This window comes from Electrophorus electricus, chromosome 2, assembly GCF_041902795.1.
Source record: "Electrophorus electricus isolate QZ-2024a chromosome 2, ASM4190279v1, whole genome shotgun sequence".
Classification (NCBI taxonomy): Eukaryota; Metazoa; Chordata; class Actinopteri; order Gymnotiformes; family Gymnotidae; genus Electrophorus; species Electrophorus electricus.
In genome coordinates this window covers 38,488,284-38,509,319 of record NC_137498.1, presented here as the reverse complement: position 1 = coordinate 38,509,319, position 21,036 = coordinate 38,488,284, and the positions used below count along the sequence as shown (strand labels likewise).

General features: G+C 41.1%; 1 protein-coding gene across 3 annotated transcripts; it reads right to left on the bottom strand.

Moving 5' to 3' along the window:
* Nucleotides 1-1,625: 1,625 nt before the first annotated feature.
* Nucleotides 1,626-15,194, bottom strand: triqk (triple QxxK/R motif containing). Of its 3 annotated transcripts, none has more exons than XM_027001779.3 (5): nt 15,061-15,194; nt 11,723-11,789; nt 7,633-7,718; nt 2,420-2,556; nt 1,626-1,902 (listed from the first exon to the last, which is right to left on the bottom strand). In XM_027001779.3, the coding sequence occupies exons 2-4, from the start codon at nt 11,781-11,783 to the stop codon at nt 2,449-2,451; spliced, it is 255 nt and encodes an 84-aa protein (XP_026857580.1). In that variant the 5' UTR covers nt 11,784-11,789; nt 15,061-15,194; the 3' UTR covers nt 1,626-1,902; nt 2,420-2,448. The 3 variants fall into 3 exon arrangements, with proteins under 3 accessions (XP_026857580.1, XP_026857579.1, XP_081558929.1); XM_027001778.3 differs by having other exon boundaries at nt 1,626-1,906; nt 15,061-15,193; XM_081702803.1 differs by having other exon boundaries at nt 1,626-2,556; nt 15,061-15,193.
* Between the last annotated feature and the right edge of the window lie 5,842 nt (nt 15,195-21,036).

The following is a 21,036-nucleotide window of genomic DNA, read 5'->3' as shown; positions in this document are numbered from 1 at the left end:
TAGCTGAAGTCTCCGATACGGAACCGCAGCCAGGGTCACGGAACCTTTTGTAAGTTGCATTAATTACAGCACATAGCCCGGCGCCACACTAAAATCTCATAACAGGCGGGGTCGACAAAATCGATTTTGGTGCTCCACTAAAGGCGCCGTAGATCAATAGATGAGTCAGCTGAAGGGGCTGCGACGCAGAACTGCGCCTGGGAAAGATGGCCGGGTGAATCTGATATTACGGAGACAGACAAAGCACATACTTTTGATAAAGAATTAATAGCAACAATTAATCATTTACATCATACATATGAACCAAGTAATACACATTCTTGGCATCAGGTTTTATTGTTTAAGGTTTACTTTAGTCTGCCTTCATGCAGCCTGAACTAACAGTTCTTAGGTTAATGTTTCTGAAGTCAGGTTGATGCAGCAAGCAAGTGCAGCACATGTCCAGCTTGGTAGACTCCTTTGCCACTGAAATGCTCAACAAGGCAATACCACATTGATATTCAAGGGGCAAGATTGGTGCCATTGTGAACACAGCTCCAAATGAACCTCTGACAATGGCAGCACATTCACAAATGTATACACTGACTGTAGCCACCGTAGAGGTGGTTAGCAATGCCAATGCCGCTTTGCTCTGAAAAGTTCAGGCTCCTACTGTTTGCCCACTATTGGCCACCTGTTGTTCCTAATGACTGTGGTAAAGGTGTGAATTTGAATTGCTCCCAGCTGTAGCATGGGGTTGGTGAACTAACATGGGCTGGGAGTGACATTGGTGGCACTGGGCACGGGCAGGCCGGCCTCATGTAGCTCAGCCACCTGGGGTCTGATGACCAAGGCTCATCCAGGACAGACGGCCCTTCAGCCAGCCAACACTAGCACAGGTGGCCTTCTGGGAGGTCGCCCACTGCTAGAGCTGCCATGAAGGCAGCTGAGACTCCCCCACACACACACACACACACACACACACTCACATACACACAGAGAGAGAGAGAGAGAGAGAGAGAGAGAGAGAGAGAGAGAGAGCGCTATTTAGAAACAGTATAAATATAAATATGTAGTGAGCAAGATTATATAGTCACAGAACATGGTAAAATGCTGCCAAATATATATTAGGCTACAAGTGACACAAGTCATTTATTTTGTTAGCAAAAGAAAGAAGAGCAAAATAGAAAGAAATAAGAAAGGATTACAGTCAACAAATATTATACAATGTTTTATTTTGATTGAATACAGTCTTGTCACAAATGAATTTTCCTTCAAATAAAAATGGGGCACAGAAAATGTTTTGTTCGATTGAGCATCAGTCCTTCAATTAATGATAACAGTGATCCTTCCCATGAAAACATGCATCGAGCAGCATGACACTAATCCTAAGCAGGAGACGTGCACTTCATGGAGGGAATAATAAACAAACTCCCACTCTCTGGAATGAAATAAGTCAGCTCTGAATGTTTGCACAAGTTCCAATATGCAATGTGAAAAGAACCATAAATTAATCTTGAATATCATCAACCTTTATACACCGCCCCATGCCCCCCGTGTATGTGTCAGAAAACCGTATACAGGAAATCCAACAGCACTACAGGTCAGGGAGTATTAGGGGCAAAGATTTTCATTTTCTTCACATACACATACCTACAGGTGTGCACAAAAGCAGAGAGTTGAATGTCTTTTTACTTCAAGACAAAGTTAGATGCCTTGTATTGCTACTTATTCATAGAAGCTGACAGTATTTAAGATGCTAATAAGATGGGATAGGATGACACATTTGACAGAGAACAAACCCTTCAGTATTCCAGACACACACTCAATCAGTAGCTGGCTTTCCTGCTTTTAATCTCCTGAGCTATGATCCATAGGTCCATGGGCAGGCTTTGTGAAGTGGAAAGCAGCAGGCGTGATTGTCTGTCTGACACAAGTGAAGGGAAAAAAAAGCATTAAAAGACATCCTTAGTTCTATTAGAATACAAAAAGTAGAAGACAGAGGAAGCACTGGAATCATAGTAATGTGCCTTGAGCAAGCTGTTCCTTCTTTACTGATCACAAAGAGGAAAACATTTAACATGGCAAGACTCAGCCTTAGACCAAAAGACAGAGTCGCATACGCCAACCTGGGTTATGAAACAGGTAGGAAAAGGTTACATAACAGTCTGTCTCATGGGGAAGCATTAAAATGAAAAACAAGGGTTCACTTTTCACATCTCTTTGAAAGACCCTTCCAGTATCTAGATGAAGTAGAAGCCCTTGGCTCATCAGTGTTCAGTTCACATATGGAGTCTACAGTCCTTTCCTTTGCCTTTGTTCCAGCAATCATGAAGGGCTTGGAGGGGTCAGGGTGAAGGAGAGAGTCAGGCCACATTGGTCCCCTGCAGGTGGAAGCACTGGCCCCGGCACCACCCTGCCATTATCCGCCCACACCCACCATGCGGTACTGGGGGATGGAAGTGTGCCTTAGTCCACCTCCACGTCCAGGTCCAGCTCCGTGCTCAGGTTGAGGTAGAAGAGGGCATACACAGCCAGGAGGAACGCCAGCACTGCCACGACGACAAGGACAGCGTCCTGCCACATCACAGATGACAGGGAAGACTCATCAGTCCATATCAGATCACACAGTACACAGTGTGAATATCTGCAGTGCAGCGATTTAAATTACTGTGACAGTACCCGTGCTACTGATAAATCCGAACGTAGGTATTCAAAGGCTGTTAAGGCTTTCTGTCTGCCAGGTTCTAGACCACATACATAGAGCCCTTAACTGCACCTAATGTGCTTTAAAATGTTCAGGTGTGCCATATGATAAATTGAAAATGCTTTTTGTGCAAAGAGGACTATGTGCTTACAGTCCTCAAATGGCCCTAGTAACTTCAGAGTTCAGTTAAGTTCACTACTTTTATTGACGTGAACCCCTCTGGTAAGATTCTCAAAGAATTTATAAAACTTATAAAAGTTTTTAAAACTTTTTAAAGCTGAAATGCTCTAGTCCATGATCCATGATGTCAATGAAATAGCAGGTGTAAATGTTCTGCAAGGCACTGAAGGTTTCCCCTCATCACAGGTCTGTTCGTCATTACCTTACACACACATGTGGGCATGTCTAAAAGCTAACACATTAATATGTTTACACAGATTTCACACAGGGCCTAACAACATCAGTAGCTTCAACAAAAAAAATCTCTCTCCCTTTATTCTAATTAAGACTTTTATGGAGCATAATGGCAAAATTAAGCTGATGATAGCAACAAGAATGAACTTCAAACTTGAACTGGGGTTTTAAAACATTAGTCATTACATTTCAGGCTAAATTACAATTTTCATCAATCTCAATCTTTCACAAAGTACAATTGTGTAGTAAGAGTGATTTAGCAAAGAAACTGATCTTCATCTTGATAATTTATCAAACTATCTAATCTTAAGTACTGCAGGAGACTTTCATTGTAGCACCATGTATATTGAGAATAGATTGCACAGACATGCTGCACAATGACAGAAAATGTAACTAATAAATTGTAGAGTACGGTGGATTTTTTCAATGCATAACTGTTGACTCAAACTCTCTGATTAGAACTGCCACACGTGCGTGCATGTGTGTGTGTGTGTGTGTGTGTGTGTGTGTGTGTAGGATAGAGAACCGCTGGGTATTTAGCTTTGCATTGCCTGGTCCACAGTTGGATCCAGAATGAAATATAACATCTCACTTTGATACAATACTCTTAATCAAAGAGCAGCTATGCTGCTGTTTAAATAATTCAGCATGATTATCCAAGACATCACAGCCGTCCTTGTGACAGAGTTATGATAGATACACCAAGGGAGGCAGAGAGAGAGAGAGACACTGAAGATCACATTTCAGGTAAGATACATCTACTCCACCAAAGGAGGAGTATGCACATGTAGTATGTATTCCCTCTGTCCTACACCTACACACACACACACACACACACACACTTTCAGAATATGTCCAACATTACATACAGCACATTAGTTATTATATCCTTTACAGTTAAAGGAGAAAGCAAGCAACATCTTTTCCAAAAAAATATGCATCCTGTGATGGCGGAAATGGAACAAATTTTGCAAACAGTTTGGTCTTTGCCTCATGCTAAACTCCAAGGCAAATTCCAATGCAAAGTCCACATGTTCCAAATCTGTGTACATGGCCATGACTTGCAATGACTAAAACAATAAGCTAATATTTATGTTCTGCATTTTCAATGACAGTAAAGAATTATAATTTAATTATCTTTGTAGTGTATGACTCATCTAAATACAATTCAAATGCAAATGAGATTTCAAATAAATGTAAACTTTCTTTTGAAACAGAGATAGAAACAATATCTGGCATGTTTGCAATTATTGAGAAGACATCAGTTGTAATGTTAAACCACTCAGGCCTAACACCCACACACAGACACAATTCATAAACACAAACAACTGCACACACACACCCCAAGCATGCAAAAACAAAAAAACAAAACAAACAAACAAAAACACTCCTCCTAGAGAGAGAGGTGTTCCAACAAAGAGGGCTCATAATAAAGGTAGTGGGAGGGGGTATATTAGAAGTCCTGGCGATGGCCATAACTTAAGCAGCAGCTGCTGCTGTGGTCGTGCTCACCCTTATTAGTAGCACTAACTGCCCACTGCATTTATCTCATTCCAGCCAGACTCTCAACAGATTATGTCATCCCTAATTGGAAAAATTTTACATTTCATGCACTTTAGTTTCATTTATTCCACCCCGTGTTGATTTACCTTTCAATTTAACTAGCTTGAGCTGAGGCATAATTACAGCTGCATCAAAGGGGTATTTAGACTGTCTCATGTCTGTCTCTTGTGAAATGTTTTACCAACACTGTCTTCATCTGAAATAAGTGTAAAATAACCAAAATGCTTTAAAGCAGAGCCTATAGCTTTGAACTCTAATTACATTTACAGTTGTCACTATACTTGCTATAGTGCATGTTGGCTGTAAAGATACTTCATACATGCACATGTTTAAAGAACATCAAGTAAAGTTCTCCCTATTCCCTGTGAATGTGAAATGAACATGACAGAGAACTCTGGGATACCATCGACAGCAGCATGTGACATATCAGCAACAGCTGTGGTCTGATCAGAGCATCCTCCCCAGTCATATGGCAACAGGACAACAACTCACACACACACACACACACACACACACACACACACACACACACACACCCATCATCGATGTTGTCATCTTTAGATCTCCTGGACTTCCCTGTCTCACTGTATTTCGTTGACTGCACTTATATGACATTTACCTGCACCTTCTCCATCCATAAATCTATTTTTATCCGAAGTTCAGTTCCACAGCCACACGAAGGTATAAAATACAGACTGCCAACACCACTGGCCAACAGAAAGAACAATTATGGGATTTACTCCTGTTACAAGCCTGTGTAGATCTCTCAGCACACAGTGGCTACTGGGCCAAGGTATGTTGTATACTTTCCCCACTGGCAGTTACTGGCAGGCAGCCTACAGGTTGTTTTTGTTTGTTTGTTTGTTTTTTGAGAGAACCATTTTGAGAAAACCATTTTGTATTGCATTGTATGCAATATAAAAGCAGGCCTCCCCATACGTAGCACAGAGGTGTGAAGAAGCCTCTTAAACGCAGCTCATATGAGATCCTCGGCACCGCCACTACCAGAAGCACACCACGGCCCTCCACACACACCTCTCATCAGCACTCCAATCCCGAAAATACCCACGCCAGGACCCCGCATAACAAGTGTGAGATGATAGCATCCATTCATTCCAGCATTTTGACTAATATTACACAATCATTTGTGTTGAATGGGATATCCTACTGAAAGAAAGGCAAATTTTTCACTTTGGCTGTCAAAAGGTGGATACAGATTTTCATCTGCAATCTTAACACATGCGTTGGAATGCAAACTGAAGAGGAAAACAGTTAAAAACCATTGGGCCTGCGGCTGCTTAGCATTCCGCGCCAGGGGCAGCGTGCTGGCACGCTCTTTTCCAGGCCAGTCGGTCTATGCCGAGCAGGCAGCCAGCTCCACTCCTCTTTGCCAGGCTGTGCCATCCGCTGAGCCTGGCACTGGAGAGGCAAGCAATGCCCACAGCAGGTGGCTTGGCGCCCAGTGCCTCCTCATTCCAGCAGGCAGCATCCCAGCACACCAACTGGTCAGTGCATGGAGAACAGAAGCTAGCTGGGACTGCCAACTGTCGGAGGCCTGCCACCATGCCCCGCCCCACCACCTTCACCCTGCCTCCCTGACCAATCTCCCTGCAAAACACCACCCCCGCCTGACCCTACCCGCCACCCTGACCCGCCTACCTGCCCCACCTCCCTGCCTCGCACCCGTGCCCACCTTGCACAGCAAGCACAGCTGGTATGGGAACAGAGCACAGAGCTGCATGAGTAGAACAAGATATGAGTGAGAGACAGAGGCAGACAAAGAAAAAGAAAATTGGAATGTAAGAAAAAAAAGAGTAAGAAATAAAGAGAGAGTGATTTAGAAAAAGAGAGGGAGGGAAAGGGAGAGACATAGAACTCCACTGAGGAGTGGTCACAGGCTCTGAGCCACCTGCCAAGCACATGCACAGAGGGAACCACCAATGGAAAAACAAGTGGAGTGGTCAGAGCAAACTCGCTGAGAGAGGGAAGCCAAGAGAGACATAGCACAGCACAGTCCAAGGCCTCTCGTTCTGTCCAGGAGAGAACAAAAGTGTGGTCCGGAAGACTCCATTACTGACCAGTCATGCCAACACAAACAAAATCCACTCTATGTTCATCCAAAGCTTCCCAAGACAATGAGCAAAAGCTGACATTCATAAATGAAAAATGTCCTGCAAAAACACATTCATTTCACCTTCAAGGTTTAATCGAGTACCTGCAGAAAGGATCTTCAATGAACCAGAAGCTTAATGTAAGGTTCAGCTGGTTTTATATCTTGTTGCCAAAGGTATAATACAAATTTTAGAAAACATCTATTAATCTTTCAAGACTTAACTCCCATTGATGATTTTATGAGAGCTCATTGTCTAAAAAGGCACACTGCATCAACTGCAATCACAAAGGTTTGACCTTCACCAGTGAACCCTTCTTGGTAAATCACTTCACTCTTGCACCAGCTTTTACAAACCACATCACTCCAAAGTGGACTGTTCACATATGTAACTGGCCAGTTCTGCAGACTCTTGCTTTAAGTAACAATATTGTTTTATTGCAGTTGTTGTTTAGTGTCCACCTGCCATCATCCATACTTGATTACGACAGAATACATGATAATTTTGAAGGGGAGGTGTTGGAACAAGATAAACTCCAGGACAGACTCTCAGATATAGCACACGATTTCCTTCAAACACGCACTTTCAAATGACATAAGGCAAAGAGAAGCTGGGCGACACTGCATTCAAACTTTGAATCTTTGGTGTGTGACAGGCGAAGGCTGAGAGAGAAAGCTCCTCCTTCCTTTGAGAGTCAAGCACTAGCTTACCTTCACACCCGTATAGTGGAGCTACTTGGATTACTCTCAGGTTTTTGAGTAATGTGTTGGTGCGGGTGTAGATGTTGTAGCTAAGAAATGAGAGAAGCAGGCAGCAGCTGGGACAGTAGTGGAGTTAACGAGCAGGCAAGCAGCTCACCCTGATTCCCGGAGCGCTTCTCTTCGCCTCTGCCTTCAGGCGTGTGGCTCGCAGAGCTGGCTTGGTTTTCTTATAATCCTGCTTTCCTGAGACAGAAGACAGACGAACACACACACACACACACACACACACACACACACAACTTCTGTTACCTCCATGGTTGTGTAAGAGCAGTCTTGTTTGCGCTCTTTGCTCAGTTATTTTAAACTCCAAAATTAGCAGTAATTACAAGGCTTTCAAAACTCTTTAATAATATGTAAACAAAATAACATACATTTTCTATTGTCTTCATTAATGCTTGATTAGGAATCATTAGGCTAATGGATTTTGTTAAGGCATCCTCAGTTGGCCCAAATGGATTTGTCAGATGGCCCAAATGTATTTAATAAATAATTTTTATGTTTAATATTTTTACATACAGCACTTTTTTCCAGGAAAGCTACTTTAACATGTTACAGTATTTCCTTGGAAGACCAAATTATTAATAAGTATTTAATTCATAAATATATGCACTCAGACACATGCTCAGAATTACTCATGCAAGCACATAGTCCTGATTTCTCACCTAAGCAGCAGTTATATGCAACACCGTGGTTTTTTTTTTTTTGCCACAAAGCTACGAGGTGCCAGGGCCACCTGGCTGAGTGTGTGTGGGTTAGAGCATTTGCTTGTGTTGTGTGTGAGTCTGTAGCAGTTGTGTGTGTAATGAGAAGCAAACAGATGAAGGGAGAATGAAAGAAGTGGGAAGGCAACAGCTTGGTGAGACGGGTGATGGAGAAGGGCGGGCGTCCTCACACATGGCAGCAGGCTCGGGGGCAGGCTAAAGGTGCCCCAGAGGGCTGCTGACATGCTGGGGCCAGTTCAGGTGCAACTTCTGCTTCATTAGGGCTCATTTACATGGAGGAGAGGAGAGACAGGCTGGGGGTTGAGGGGAGGAGCGTCCTGATCCATCTAAAGCAGCTTGCTGTGGGACTGACTGCTCTCAGACACCCATGCTGCAAAGCTGACCCTCCCTAGGGTCACACGGGTCTCTCGCACCATAAGGTGCAGCCTCAGGGTCAACCAAAGAGTGAGAGGACAGGGTAAATGCACTGCTGCCCTATTCGTGCCCACAGTTACGGAAATAAACACTTCTAGAACAGGCAGGGTCATATGGATTCATTGAAACCACACCTGGAGGGTCTAGGAACTGCCCCGAGAGGCTCTCACACTGAAATCCTGTGGTAGAGACTATGATCAAAGGGCCTGGTTGGTACTCAGGTTTGGTAGAAGCTTGCTCATAAAAAAGATTCAACTTTTTAATTATTATGGTAAAAATCTACCAGCCAAAAACAGGAAAATAAAGAAGCAACATCTTCTATTATGAAATAATCAGGTTGACTTACAATATACCACTGCAGTTTTGACATTTTAAATAACATACACTGGCACACTGCAAATCCATAAAAAAGCAATTATTCCAGCTTTAAAGACCTTAGCCTGCACCTTCTGAGACATGCAGCACACATCACATTTACCCCTTATTCTGAAAACCTACAGTCATTCACTCTTGCACCTGCAATGACTGTACACGGCATGGAAGGCAAATCACATTTTGTTCACAGCCAATGGGATTAGCTGTATATCTCATTTTTGCATAAACTTTCCTTTGTGGTGCAAAGCCACAGAATAAGCTAAACCATCTGTTCTGAATGAATAGTTCATTTTAACCAAATCAAAGTAATTGCTCTGAGAATGTATATAAAATGTTTATACAGTGAGACTTTGTGGACTTGCTAGCGCACTAGTCTCACATTCCTTCTTCGAGGTCTACTGCGAACTTAGTCATGACAACTCTGGCCAGCCACCTTTCATCATCACCCTTCTTCTGCAGCTCCTCCTTTAGTCTTACCTTCGAGCACACCTTGCATCTTTATCCAGCGTACTCATAGCTGAGCACTGCCACTCCAGACAAACATGCCACTACTTTTTTGGACGACAATGCGATGTGACTTTGGCTACACAGTGTTGTGAGCCACGAACAAAGCCCACGATATTCTGATGGGGTAAAGTGTGTCACTCAAAAGATGATTTTAGTCCTGACAACCCATCACACTGTCAAAGAGATGTCCAATCCAGTTCATCCCCAACCCTGTCGAGCTGCTCTGAAAATTACCTTAACAGAAGTGAAAAACCACTTCCAGCTTGTGCTGGATGAAGTGCTATGTAATTTTTACAGCTTTTGTCCCACTTTTAAAAAAGCCAAGTTCCTGTGTTCACCTGACTCTAGACAAAAACAGGACAGTCGTACAATTTGTGTGTAGCAGTGACCAAATATACACTGCAAGTGGAGGAAGGGGATGGAACCAGGTGATCAAGACTTTGGAGAGTTGCACAAAGCAGAATGCTGCTGGCCCAGGCAGCCAGCTCTCTGTAAGGCTATGTGGAGCAGGAAAGCCTTCAGGACTGGGCCATGGGCAATGTTGTTCAAAATTAAAGTTAAAAGCGGTGTGTTGCATTATTGGAGAAGACAGACCTGGATCCTGGCTCTAGGCCAAAGAGGGAAAGAGAGATACAAAGACATAGCCATAGATAGAGTGAAAATAAAGGGAAAGAGACAAGAAAAAGATTGAAAGAGAGAGAGAAAAAAGTAAGAGGAATGAGAGAATGGAGAGGAGACAGGAAGAGGCAGAGAGAAAGAGAGAAGAAGAACATTGACATCATCCATCATCAGAAGGCAGCACTGCAGGCTGACTCTCACTACACAAGGGACATTTGGCCCTCGTCTCTCACATCACATCACCAGACTTTCAGCACAGCAGAGGGTAAAAGACACACAAATAGACACACCGAACTGCCCTGAGAAGAGCTGAGCGTAAACACACATATGCGCCAAGAGGAGAGAGTGAAAACCACTGGCCTGTGGGATAGATAAGTCAGCGAGTGCAGGGTGGGCCATCGCATCTCCAACCAGATGACCGCACACACGTGCAATGGCAGTCCCACTGCTGGGTGACAGCACTCTACACTCCATTATAAGGAGTAATGATAGTACTTAAGGACAGTGTGTCAACATCAAAATGCTTGACATCACAAAAGCTCACCCACTGAAAAAAAAAAAAGAAGCTAAACCTGACAGGATATAAATTACCTTCCAATTACAATTTCAAATTATGATGTGTATTCTTTCTTTTATGCTGCTTTTTGCTATTTTAGGCAACTTTTCTTTTTTGTTAAACAGTGATTCACTGAAATTAGCTGACAGAGGTGCTTTTCAAGGCAACTGAAACGAAGGGGGGCAGCAGTTATGTCTTTGAATTGATGAGATGAAAAAGATGGAAAACAAAATGGAATATGGCTGAGATTCAGAGAATTCAGCAGGGGTTCAGCTTGTTATGTTTCTTCCACAGTCTTGCAACAGAGCTACAGTGAAGCAAGGTAACAGTGCACACCAAGCTAAATAACCTTACTAAAAGAGTGCGAAATAAGATCGCACGTGAGACAGGTTCATTCAGCCTAAGACAACAGCTTGAGTTACACATTGCACAATATCAGGAATACAGTGACCCTGTGACCTCAGTTAATCAACATCAAAAAACCTTACAAATTCCCCTCTGCACACACTTAATTAGAACTCAACCACATGGTGGAGAAGCCACATCCACATGACATGTTAAACTGCTGTTTGATTTATATGTGTTACATTGGGTAAGCAGTTGGGCATTATTTCTTGTTAAAGGAGGATGAAAAGGGCAAAATGTATGTGACACAATATAAAAACTGCTGGCAAAGCCTGATACCATTTGCAGAGTGGGTCAGGGTAGCATAACCCTGTGCCGATGCACTCACAATGTCAAGGGTTGTGTTAGTTTATGGCCAGTACTTTCACAAAGAAAGACCTGTTCTTACATATATCTATGCCTATTCACCCTACTTCATTAAAAATCTGAAAAAAATGAAACAATCAAAAGAACAGGAAGGTAAAAGAAAGATGGTTGTTTTCCATCTTCTCTTTAATTAAAAAAGCTGGAGAATATTTTATGAAGATAAAAATATTCCAATTTTTCTTCATTTTAAACACTGAATGAAACCTCAGAAAGAAGAACCTCACCAATTTGTTTGCGGTACTGATCGACCGGCAGCCTGGCAGCATTCGCTTCCTTCTTCCCCATTGTTTCCTGGGAGAGGAACAGTGAAAAAAAAGAAGCTATGAAGAGAGAGCAAAAGAATGGTGAACCCTAACCTGTTCAAACTGAAAACTACACTGCAGTCATCAGCAATAGTGGGATTTGGAAGATGCTATTTCAAACTCCTCAGAAGAGTATGAACTTTTACCTAACATAATTGAGTCATGTGAATCAATGAATCAATGTTTCATTTTAGGTGCCATCTTTTCAAAAACAACTACTGACAAAGGAAGAATAAAAAATTTATATTTATATATATTTATATATATATATATATATATATATATATATAGCACGCACAGACACACTGATATTTTAGTTCTGATAAATACTGTGATACATAAAACTTAAAAATGAGCCAGAAATCTAACCAATCTTCCTGAATGGAGCTAATCATCATAAGCAATAAAATAGTACATGAATATCCAAGAGTACTCAATCCAGTTGCACACAATGATTAATGCTTAAGGTGGCATGAAAAAGACTAACCAACATTATTTTGATAGAAATGACTGACATCTGTTGGACCATGAGTATGTCACAATTCATCAAAGTGATGCATAACACTACTCTGAAATGTCTTATGCTGATCAAAATGCTCACACCACACACAACACTGGTTTGTTAGAGAGCTAATCTTTATATGGCAGCCTTCTGCAATATCAATATTGTAAAGGACAATGTTATCATAATGATTAACAAGTAATATTTTGTGCAACCCTTGTTACTATGCAGTTTTAATTTGCCCCTATGACACCACTATTTGTTGTTTACAGAATTTCTATAATTGGTTTTTAATGAAACATGCAGTGGGTCAGCTCAGTGGGTCTAGAAGTACTGACAATAATCATGTTATGCTAAGAAAGGCATGTTGTGACAATCATGATAATGGTAACACTGCCATACTACCCAGATCCATTTTAAAGTTTGTTTTTCACAGACAGAGCTCTCCCCTGAAAGGTCTGAAGCCATTTTGACAATCATGTTTCTAGTAAAGGAATGTTCAGTCTTGCTTTACACCAGCTGCAGATACACATCTCTCTGACTGATTTCCATAGCAACTGACAAAGAAGCAAATATCAGCCATACATGCGTATTTCACATTTGGTATGGAGGGAGTCATATTTATACATACACACACACACACACACACACACACACACACACACACACGTATCTACATACATACATACATACATACATACATACACACATTTTATATATATTACATATATATTCAATAGATGTAGATATTGAAAATTGCAGTAAAGTATACAGAGTCCTTCATCAGCTGTGCAAGTGCTTCACATATATAATGTCATTCTCAAGAACCTCAACACCCAATTCTATTGAGTCTGTAAGAGAACCTTCTTCTAAGATTCCATTCCTGCACTTCACAATACTATTTTCAATCAATACTCCTCCCTTTGTTACAGATTGGGAAAAAGCAAGCATGAGCCAAAGGGCAGGCTTGTGTTTCTGATGATGTTTAAACCTGCCTGACCCATTCTGTCTAAGAGAAATCAAGCAGCGGACCTCTGCCCTGCTCTGCTTTGACTCATAAGCTGGAGCTCTCCTGAGAAGGCATGGGGAGGTTCCGTGATAAGAGCTCCATCATACCAATTAGCATTATGATGACATGCAGAGCTGCTGAGGAGCATGAAACCAGAGCATCGCATAAGATGGATTCAGCCATTCACAAAGGCCAGCTGTTGAAGCTAATAGTTCCCCCATGACTATCTATGTTAAATACATTCCTGCTCAATGTGTCTTTAATCTCCACACCAAGGTGATGTAATTACAGCGCATCAGCAGGCGACAAAAACAGCAAAGGCATGAGTTGCTTTTGCAAAGACAACAGACCATGTGGGTTATTCTAATGCTTACACAACAGAGCAGATCACCAGGGCATGGCATCCCTTATAACCAAATGCTTACTCACTAAAGCACTGTGACCAATGTAGAAAGTAGACAAGGGGTGCTAAACATTCTTGCACCATCAGGCACTGTTAACTTAAAGACTCAAGTAGGGGTCACAAAGTAAAAACCACGTCATTGGGCAGCGGCTCTTATAATGACCATGCAGGAATACATTGTCCAAGACAGTTTACCCATTAAACAAGCCACATGGTACTGGAATGTGTCTTCTTGTAATAACTCATTTCAAATACTGCTGTACAACTTGCACATTTAAAAATTGGCTCTGACCACAGTAAAATGTATGGTGATATGGGTGTGCAAACAGGACATGTGGACACTCCATAAGTAAGGGCAGAGTTAGCCACAGGCTGTGTATGCTTCTGCTTTGAAGACTTAAGCTTTGAAAGAATATTTTTATTACTCCCCAACTACAAAGGTTTCGAAGTGAAAGAGATTCAAGATTAAAATGAGTACCTCAGGCACCATTTAAAATAAAAATTAACTCTTTTACATTCTCATGCAAGCAGATATTCACTGCAATAAAAGTTATAATTGGTTAGGTTAGCTGTATTCTGAGAAGGTGATAAAGTGATATGCTCATTTGCTGGAATTTTGTTTACGTGACATTTTCGGGTGATCTTCTGATGGATAAAGCCTGGTCATTAAACAAACAGTAAACGGTAAACAAAGAATACAAGTTACACTCTCTATAGTTAAAATAAATAAATAAAGACAATTCTGAGAGAAATTACCCTACATCTCAACTGATACGATGGCTGACCAATTTAATATCCAGTTAAAAAAATTTACCAAAATTGGTTGAGGTCTGCCGCTACACCAATATGCAACTGTGTCTAAAAACGAAATATGTCTACATTAAATTATATTTAGACCGGTTCAGTAGGCCAGTTGTGCAATATATGTATTGTACAATATTTTACAATTTTGTGCAGCAGTCCGTCACAAAAAGAAAGTATTAATACCAGAGAGATTCCTTTCATTTCTTAAACAATCTTGAACAGCCTAAATCTGTGGACAACGCGAGTGCCACGTACATATCTATTTTGCCAACACATCAACTTCTTCAGGCTATTCCGACAGTTTAAAAAAGACAGGCACCAAGGATGTCCATTCACAGCACAGTGGTAATAAACCTGACCAATGAAACTATCCAAACGACGGACATTACAACATTAACACTGCTAGTACTATAGTTGTAATACATTTCTTAATAGACAAGATAAAAATACGCGAATCATTATTCGTGGTAATTCATCGGCTATCTTATCTACAAATTCATACACACATCATTAGAGTTTGCAAAATAGAGTTATTCCATTACCTTACTAGACAGGATAAAAGAAGAATATATTCTCTAGTTATCTATTTCCTGGTTCAATCCTCACAACCTTGGTTTGATTATCACTCCAGCCAATCAACGGTGACTGTCCGCCCACCGAGTTCTTCAAGCTACAGTGTTGAAAACAAAACTCAACACCGTGGTAGCAATGTTCTGAGGTCTGGCAAGCCACATAGCAGTATTAAGAGATATTTGAAATATATTAAATGTGAATAAAATGTAATCAGTTATTCGCCCGGCATGCATTTCTTCTGGATGATACGGAGTAATTATGTAGCACCCCGGGGGGAAATGACGTTAGCAAACCTGGAGCTATCTAAATGGTTTCATTCACAACATAAGGGCATCAGAAAGTGAGAGAGATCTGCGCTTGTCTTCTTCCCTTTTCAGTTTCATTATTTGCCAGCAATTTACATTTCTTTTGTGTTGAAAATTTTCTGCATAAATGCGTGGAGTCTTATTGCTGCCTGGGGCAGCATGGGTTACAGAGAGGTTCGCCGCAGTTTGCAACTTATTGAGGTTAAAAAAAATATTTCCTGCTCTCCAGAGGGCATCTTATTTGTTAGGAGCAAAGCAGCATCTAATAGATGTAAACTGCTTATAATGGGTCTATAAAGTAGATTCTTCTCTGTGGAGCACATTGATATTAAGCACTAGCACCAGTTTTGATGTGAGGACATGAGCCAAGACATTTCTCGATGTTTCTCTCATGTCTTTTGATTTCCTGCTAAATATTATCTGTTCTTTATTCTATAAAAAGTTGTTAATTAAACATGTTAATCATAAATACACAGTAGTTTTTTTATATACACTGGCAAAGGTTTGCAGGAAACTTTGCTTTAAAACTTTTAGATAATGCACAGGAATGATTCAAAGGAAGTATTACATATTTTTTTATTATAGTTTTTTGGATAATTATTTTTCCTCTAATTTGCATTTAGTATCCAAATGAAGTGTCAAACTAATAAATGCAAAGAGCTTCAGGCACAGTACATTTGTATGAAAGGAAAAATCATCATCATTCACCTGTGTCTGTGGAGATTTTTACAGTATTTAAATAAAAACCAAGGCAAGGCTAAAGAGAGTAGTTCCCATAAGACTATATTTATTAAATGAAAAGTTGTATATGTTAAAGAATCCATTATTTATTTCAAGTGATAAATCATTTCTCATCAGCATTTATGTTGTTGCAATGTCTTCTAAAATGTATCAAAACCATAGTATGAGACATATCTGGGCTTTCATTTGAGAAAATTCCAAATATAGCAGACAGACAGCTCACTTCTGGTAGAATTATGTGGGAGGTTTTGTAAATGAACCAGGGCAACTGACTTTTCAAAAGAAAATAGTTTGGAGGATTTTTTATTATGCAAACATTTTTATTATGCAAAGATTTTGTGGAGGAGGCAGCCTTAGTTACAGTACATATACATCGGTGTCATTTAGCCAAACTGACAGACTCTCTTTTCACTCTCTCACTCATTCCATAGTCATAAAATTAACAAGTGAGCAGAGGAGAAACCTCAAGGGTGTTCTAGACAAGATGAGTCTATCCACAATAAGGCAGTCTGCTGCAAACTCTTGGTAGATTTACCTAAAGGATGAACTCATACTGTTTTGTATTGAAATTTGTCTGCATAAATGCATTGAGTCTTATTGCTGCCTGGGGCAACCTGGATAGCAGAGACGTTTGCCGCAGTTTGCAACTTACTGAAGTTAAAAAATGATTTCCTGCTCTCCAGACAGCAACTGATTGTGAGCAGCACAGCAGCATCTAATAGATGTAAACTGCTTATAATTGGTCTGTATAAAGTACTTTTTCCTCTGTGGGGCACATTGATATTGAACACTCTAGAACCAGGTTTGATGTGAGGACATATTACTAAAGGCATTTGTTGCTTACTCTGTTATGTCATTTGCTGTCCTCCATAATTTTATCTGAAGCAATTTATCCAGCTGTGATTTTAGTTTGACCAGTTAGATCAACATAGTGCAGCAGCAAATAACACTTTTACCTAAAAAGAAAGAATCAGTTATTGTGCCTTTAGCGTAACATAGGCTATTAATTGTAGTTAAAGTAGTTAAATGTTTTATTAGTTAAGTTAGGTGTGTTGGGACCTCAGCAATATATTCATGATAATGTGTAAGGTGTACATTAAAGGAAGCTACAGATTCAGAAATACCTAAATACTGTAAACATTTAAATATACAGTTTGATTATACTATATGTTATTTACAGAATGTTGAGAAATTGATCTTTCATCAAGATTAATTGTTGTTCTCACAGTGAGTTTTGTCTAAACTGTCAGTAGCATGTCTTGTAATGCAGTAGCAAAAATGTAATGCTTAGTTGTTTTCTTGATAAGTGAGAGAACAGCTACATGATAACATATTCTTTCTCTGCAGAAGAGCTTTCATGTGGCATTCAGCTGTCATCAGAATTTGAAGCTCTGTCCCCCTCACTAATGTGGAGTGCTCTGTTCTCTTTTCTAACCCAGAGTTACTGGTTCAAGGAGCAGTTTTCTAACACATCCTGCTGTTTAATATTCTTATCTTCCCCCTGTGGCATACCTTACGTCCACGCTGAATTCCCCTGCTCTATCACAGTGCTACAGAGGTCCCTTGCTGACAAAACCGTGTAAGCACAGATAGCTGTGAAATGAATTTGGACTCGTGAGATGCACTGGCTTATAAACTGCCTCTCTGCTGATAACTGCTTATCTGACCATAAAATTTGTCCATTTCACTTTGCTCATTATCAGTGCGCTGGGATGAAATGCATGGCTCGCGGTGCATCTGTGGCAGGAAGCATCCAGTTGGCCGACTTCATTATGTTACCTGTGTATGTGAACCCCATTTGTTATATACCATTTTCAAAGATAATTACTCAGCTATAATTTCAAACTTTATTTAGTTTTACATTAAATGTGAATATGTTAAAATAATAACTTTCAAGTTTTTACTATAGTAAAGTTTACACAGAATAATAGAGTAATCCCTTGTGTGTGAAAAATTTTTTCTCACATTGTATCTGGTGATTTCAGGTTGTGTGAATGACCTAACCCTGACACAACTAAATTGTGTGAAATTTCAATCCAGAACTCCAGGTCAATGAAATGTGAGTACTCCTGCTTGGGCTTTTCTCAAGAAAGTTCAATTATTCATGGTTCAGGAAACATTCCCTGACCTGGGAAACCAAGTTATTCAATTAACCATGTAAAAGGAGCATGTGTTTCTGTGTTCAGTGTACTATGTCATAGATGTTGTGCCTCACAATTTTCTTAAAATGTAGATCCTTTTATAAAATATGTTTGAAAACAATATGGTTATTATGAATGTAGTTATATGAAGTCATTATGTCAAATGAAAATGTTAACCCACATTCAACACCAGTAGTTTTAAATGACATCAAGGTGACTATGAGCACTTGTCGTTCAGTGTCTCTAAGCCGCCCTGGTGCATTGCAGCAGGATCAAATACTACTCAGTAATGGAGTGACACTTTATCTGTCTGTGGAAGGTAAATGAGTGTGCTTGTCCTGCAGCTGCAGAGGCCAGCTCCTCAGAGAGCCAGTGTGTGTTTACCCAGGTGCAGCTGCTGGTGCGCTCCACATGCCGACCACATCGACCACACCGCTTATGCTGGCAGAAACAGCCATCAAGCAGCTGTAACTTTAGGAAGTCAGCATGGCTGCTCCTAGCACATACCTGAACATGGACAGGTCTTAGCTGGACGTCCCTCTTCTGCAGAGCCACAGGTGCGTGTTACCATACGTAAGCCCTCTGCATGGAAGTGAATTCTGAAACATTCAAATCCACAGAGACTCTCACTTCTCCATGGCTGGGAGTCAGCAGACACACTGTGATATCTGGGAGACCAGAGAAGGTCTATGACACATTAATTTCTGTCACATCTTGACCCTTATGGCAATTATCTTTGAACTCTAAACAGTAGTAGCACAAATTACCACCAGTGCACTGGCAGTAATCACAGTCAGATGCTGTGGTGTATTTTTTTCCACTACTATTCCCAGCCTCCCTATGCCATTCTCATTTAGGCTACAGCTTTGATAAATCTCTTACATAAAATTTATCTTACATAAAACTCATCAAATTCAACCTTATGTGGCCAATGCAGTGGTAAGTTCAAAGTAGCTTTCCGAAAATACTTCTAATTTGTTTATTTGTCCCAACAGAAAACAAGCATGAAAGGTATTTTCCTGATCTGCTTTTATGTTGTTTATATTGGTTTGCCATGGCATGCATTTACAACACTCTCTGCCAACTGTTTGGTTGCCAAAGCAAGCAGGAGTGAAGTGGGTAAGCTGTGGGCCCATCAAGCAGCTGTGTCGCATATGCTGCCGATCGATATAAACAAACATGGCTGCCCCCGCACAAGTCACGATTGACAGGTATGATTCATCTCATGCCACCAAAGGGCATGGGAATAATAAGCACAGATAGATCATTTCCCATTGCAGGGGACAAAAAGCATGGAGGTTAGTGGGGGCATGTGGGTGAGATCATTGGCCTCCCACTGTAGCATGCATGACTCCCCACACAAGCCTGCACAGTGGGTGAAGATTAAAGCTATGTGATGCCATTACTTCTTTAATTCTGAAAGTTCCACACTATCTGACTCAGCCGAGATGCAGCGGGCTCACTGAGTATGTCGGCTCCACCGCGGAGAATTTTCAGCAGAGGCGGTGGGGAGGATCACTCCAGTGTCGAGAGGCATTGGTGCCACACTTTGCGCTTGCTTAAATAGCAGTTCATTTCTTAAATCCGAGGACAGGGGCATCTCACTGCTACAGACAGCGCCAGCAGCCCACAACGGGGAGAAGCATTCCAGCCGTGATAAGAAGTAATGGGTCGAAACAATATTCCCTGGGGGCCTCAAATTGAAATCTGAAACTGTGATATTGTTTCATTGTCGCGCAATTTGAAACGTCAAGACGACTTTGGTGGGGGTCGAGACTCCAAAAACATGCAGGCAGCTGAGAGTAGAACAAAAGGTTCTGCAGCACACTTCATTCATACACTTCGAGCAGCTTCCACGAGACATTTTGGTGACAGCTATGTCTCAGGACACAGATCAAATACTTCAGCAGCCCATGCTAGAGCAAAGAGAGAGATCTGCTCCCTACAGATTCTCCACTACTGCAGTGTGTCTGTGTGCTAGCTGTTCTGTTGTCCAATAAGGTTAGTTGGTAGGGAGGTGAATGGGTTGTTTTAGAGTCATGTATACAATGGCATTACAATTAACCTTAATGACACATTATTTATACCATTAATAGTTCAATCTGCATTTTCATCTGTAATTTCACTACCTGTACAAAGATCACTGGTTAAATGATCTGAATGTGCCGCATTAAGATGCAGCTGATTAGATGGTTTAACAAGATTCTTTCTGCAGAGGTTTCACTTGTCTGATCAAACTGACTGTGACACTCAAGCTATACTGGCAGCTCAGATTCTGTTCCAGTAGGCTGCTAGATAAGGTTGACTTTCAGAATCACGCAACACGCATTCCCACTTTCCCCACAACACAGAAGAGTGCATTCGAAACTAACATAAATGAACAGTACCACCATACACACAGAAGCATCTGATCTTTGTCTAAAACACAGAGTGGCTATTTCATCATAACTCCTATAGCCATAGAAGCATTCTGTTGCAATGTCAGACATTGTAACAATGTATAGACATCACCTGTGGTCTCGAGTAGATTCTAACATATACACTCCTGTGTCAGCAGAGGAGCCAAGGCAGAATGATGGAGTAAAGAAAGCGGAAGGCTGAAACATTCAGCCTTTACCTGGCAGCCTGCCAGGAGGCAGAATCCCAAACAGCCCCAAAAACTGGATAGCTATTGAAGGTATTTCGCACTCCATCCCCCCACCTCCTCTGTGTGCGCGCATGTGTGTGTGTGTGTGTGTGTGTGTGTGTGTGTGTGTCA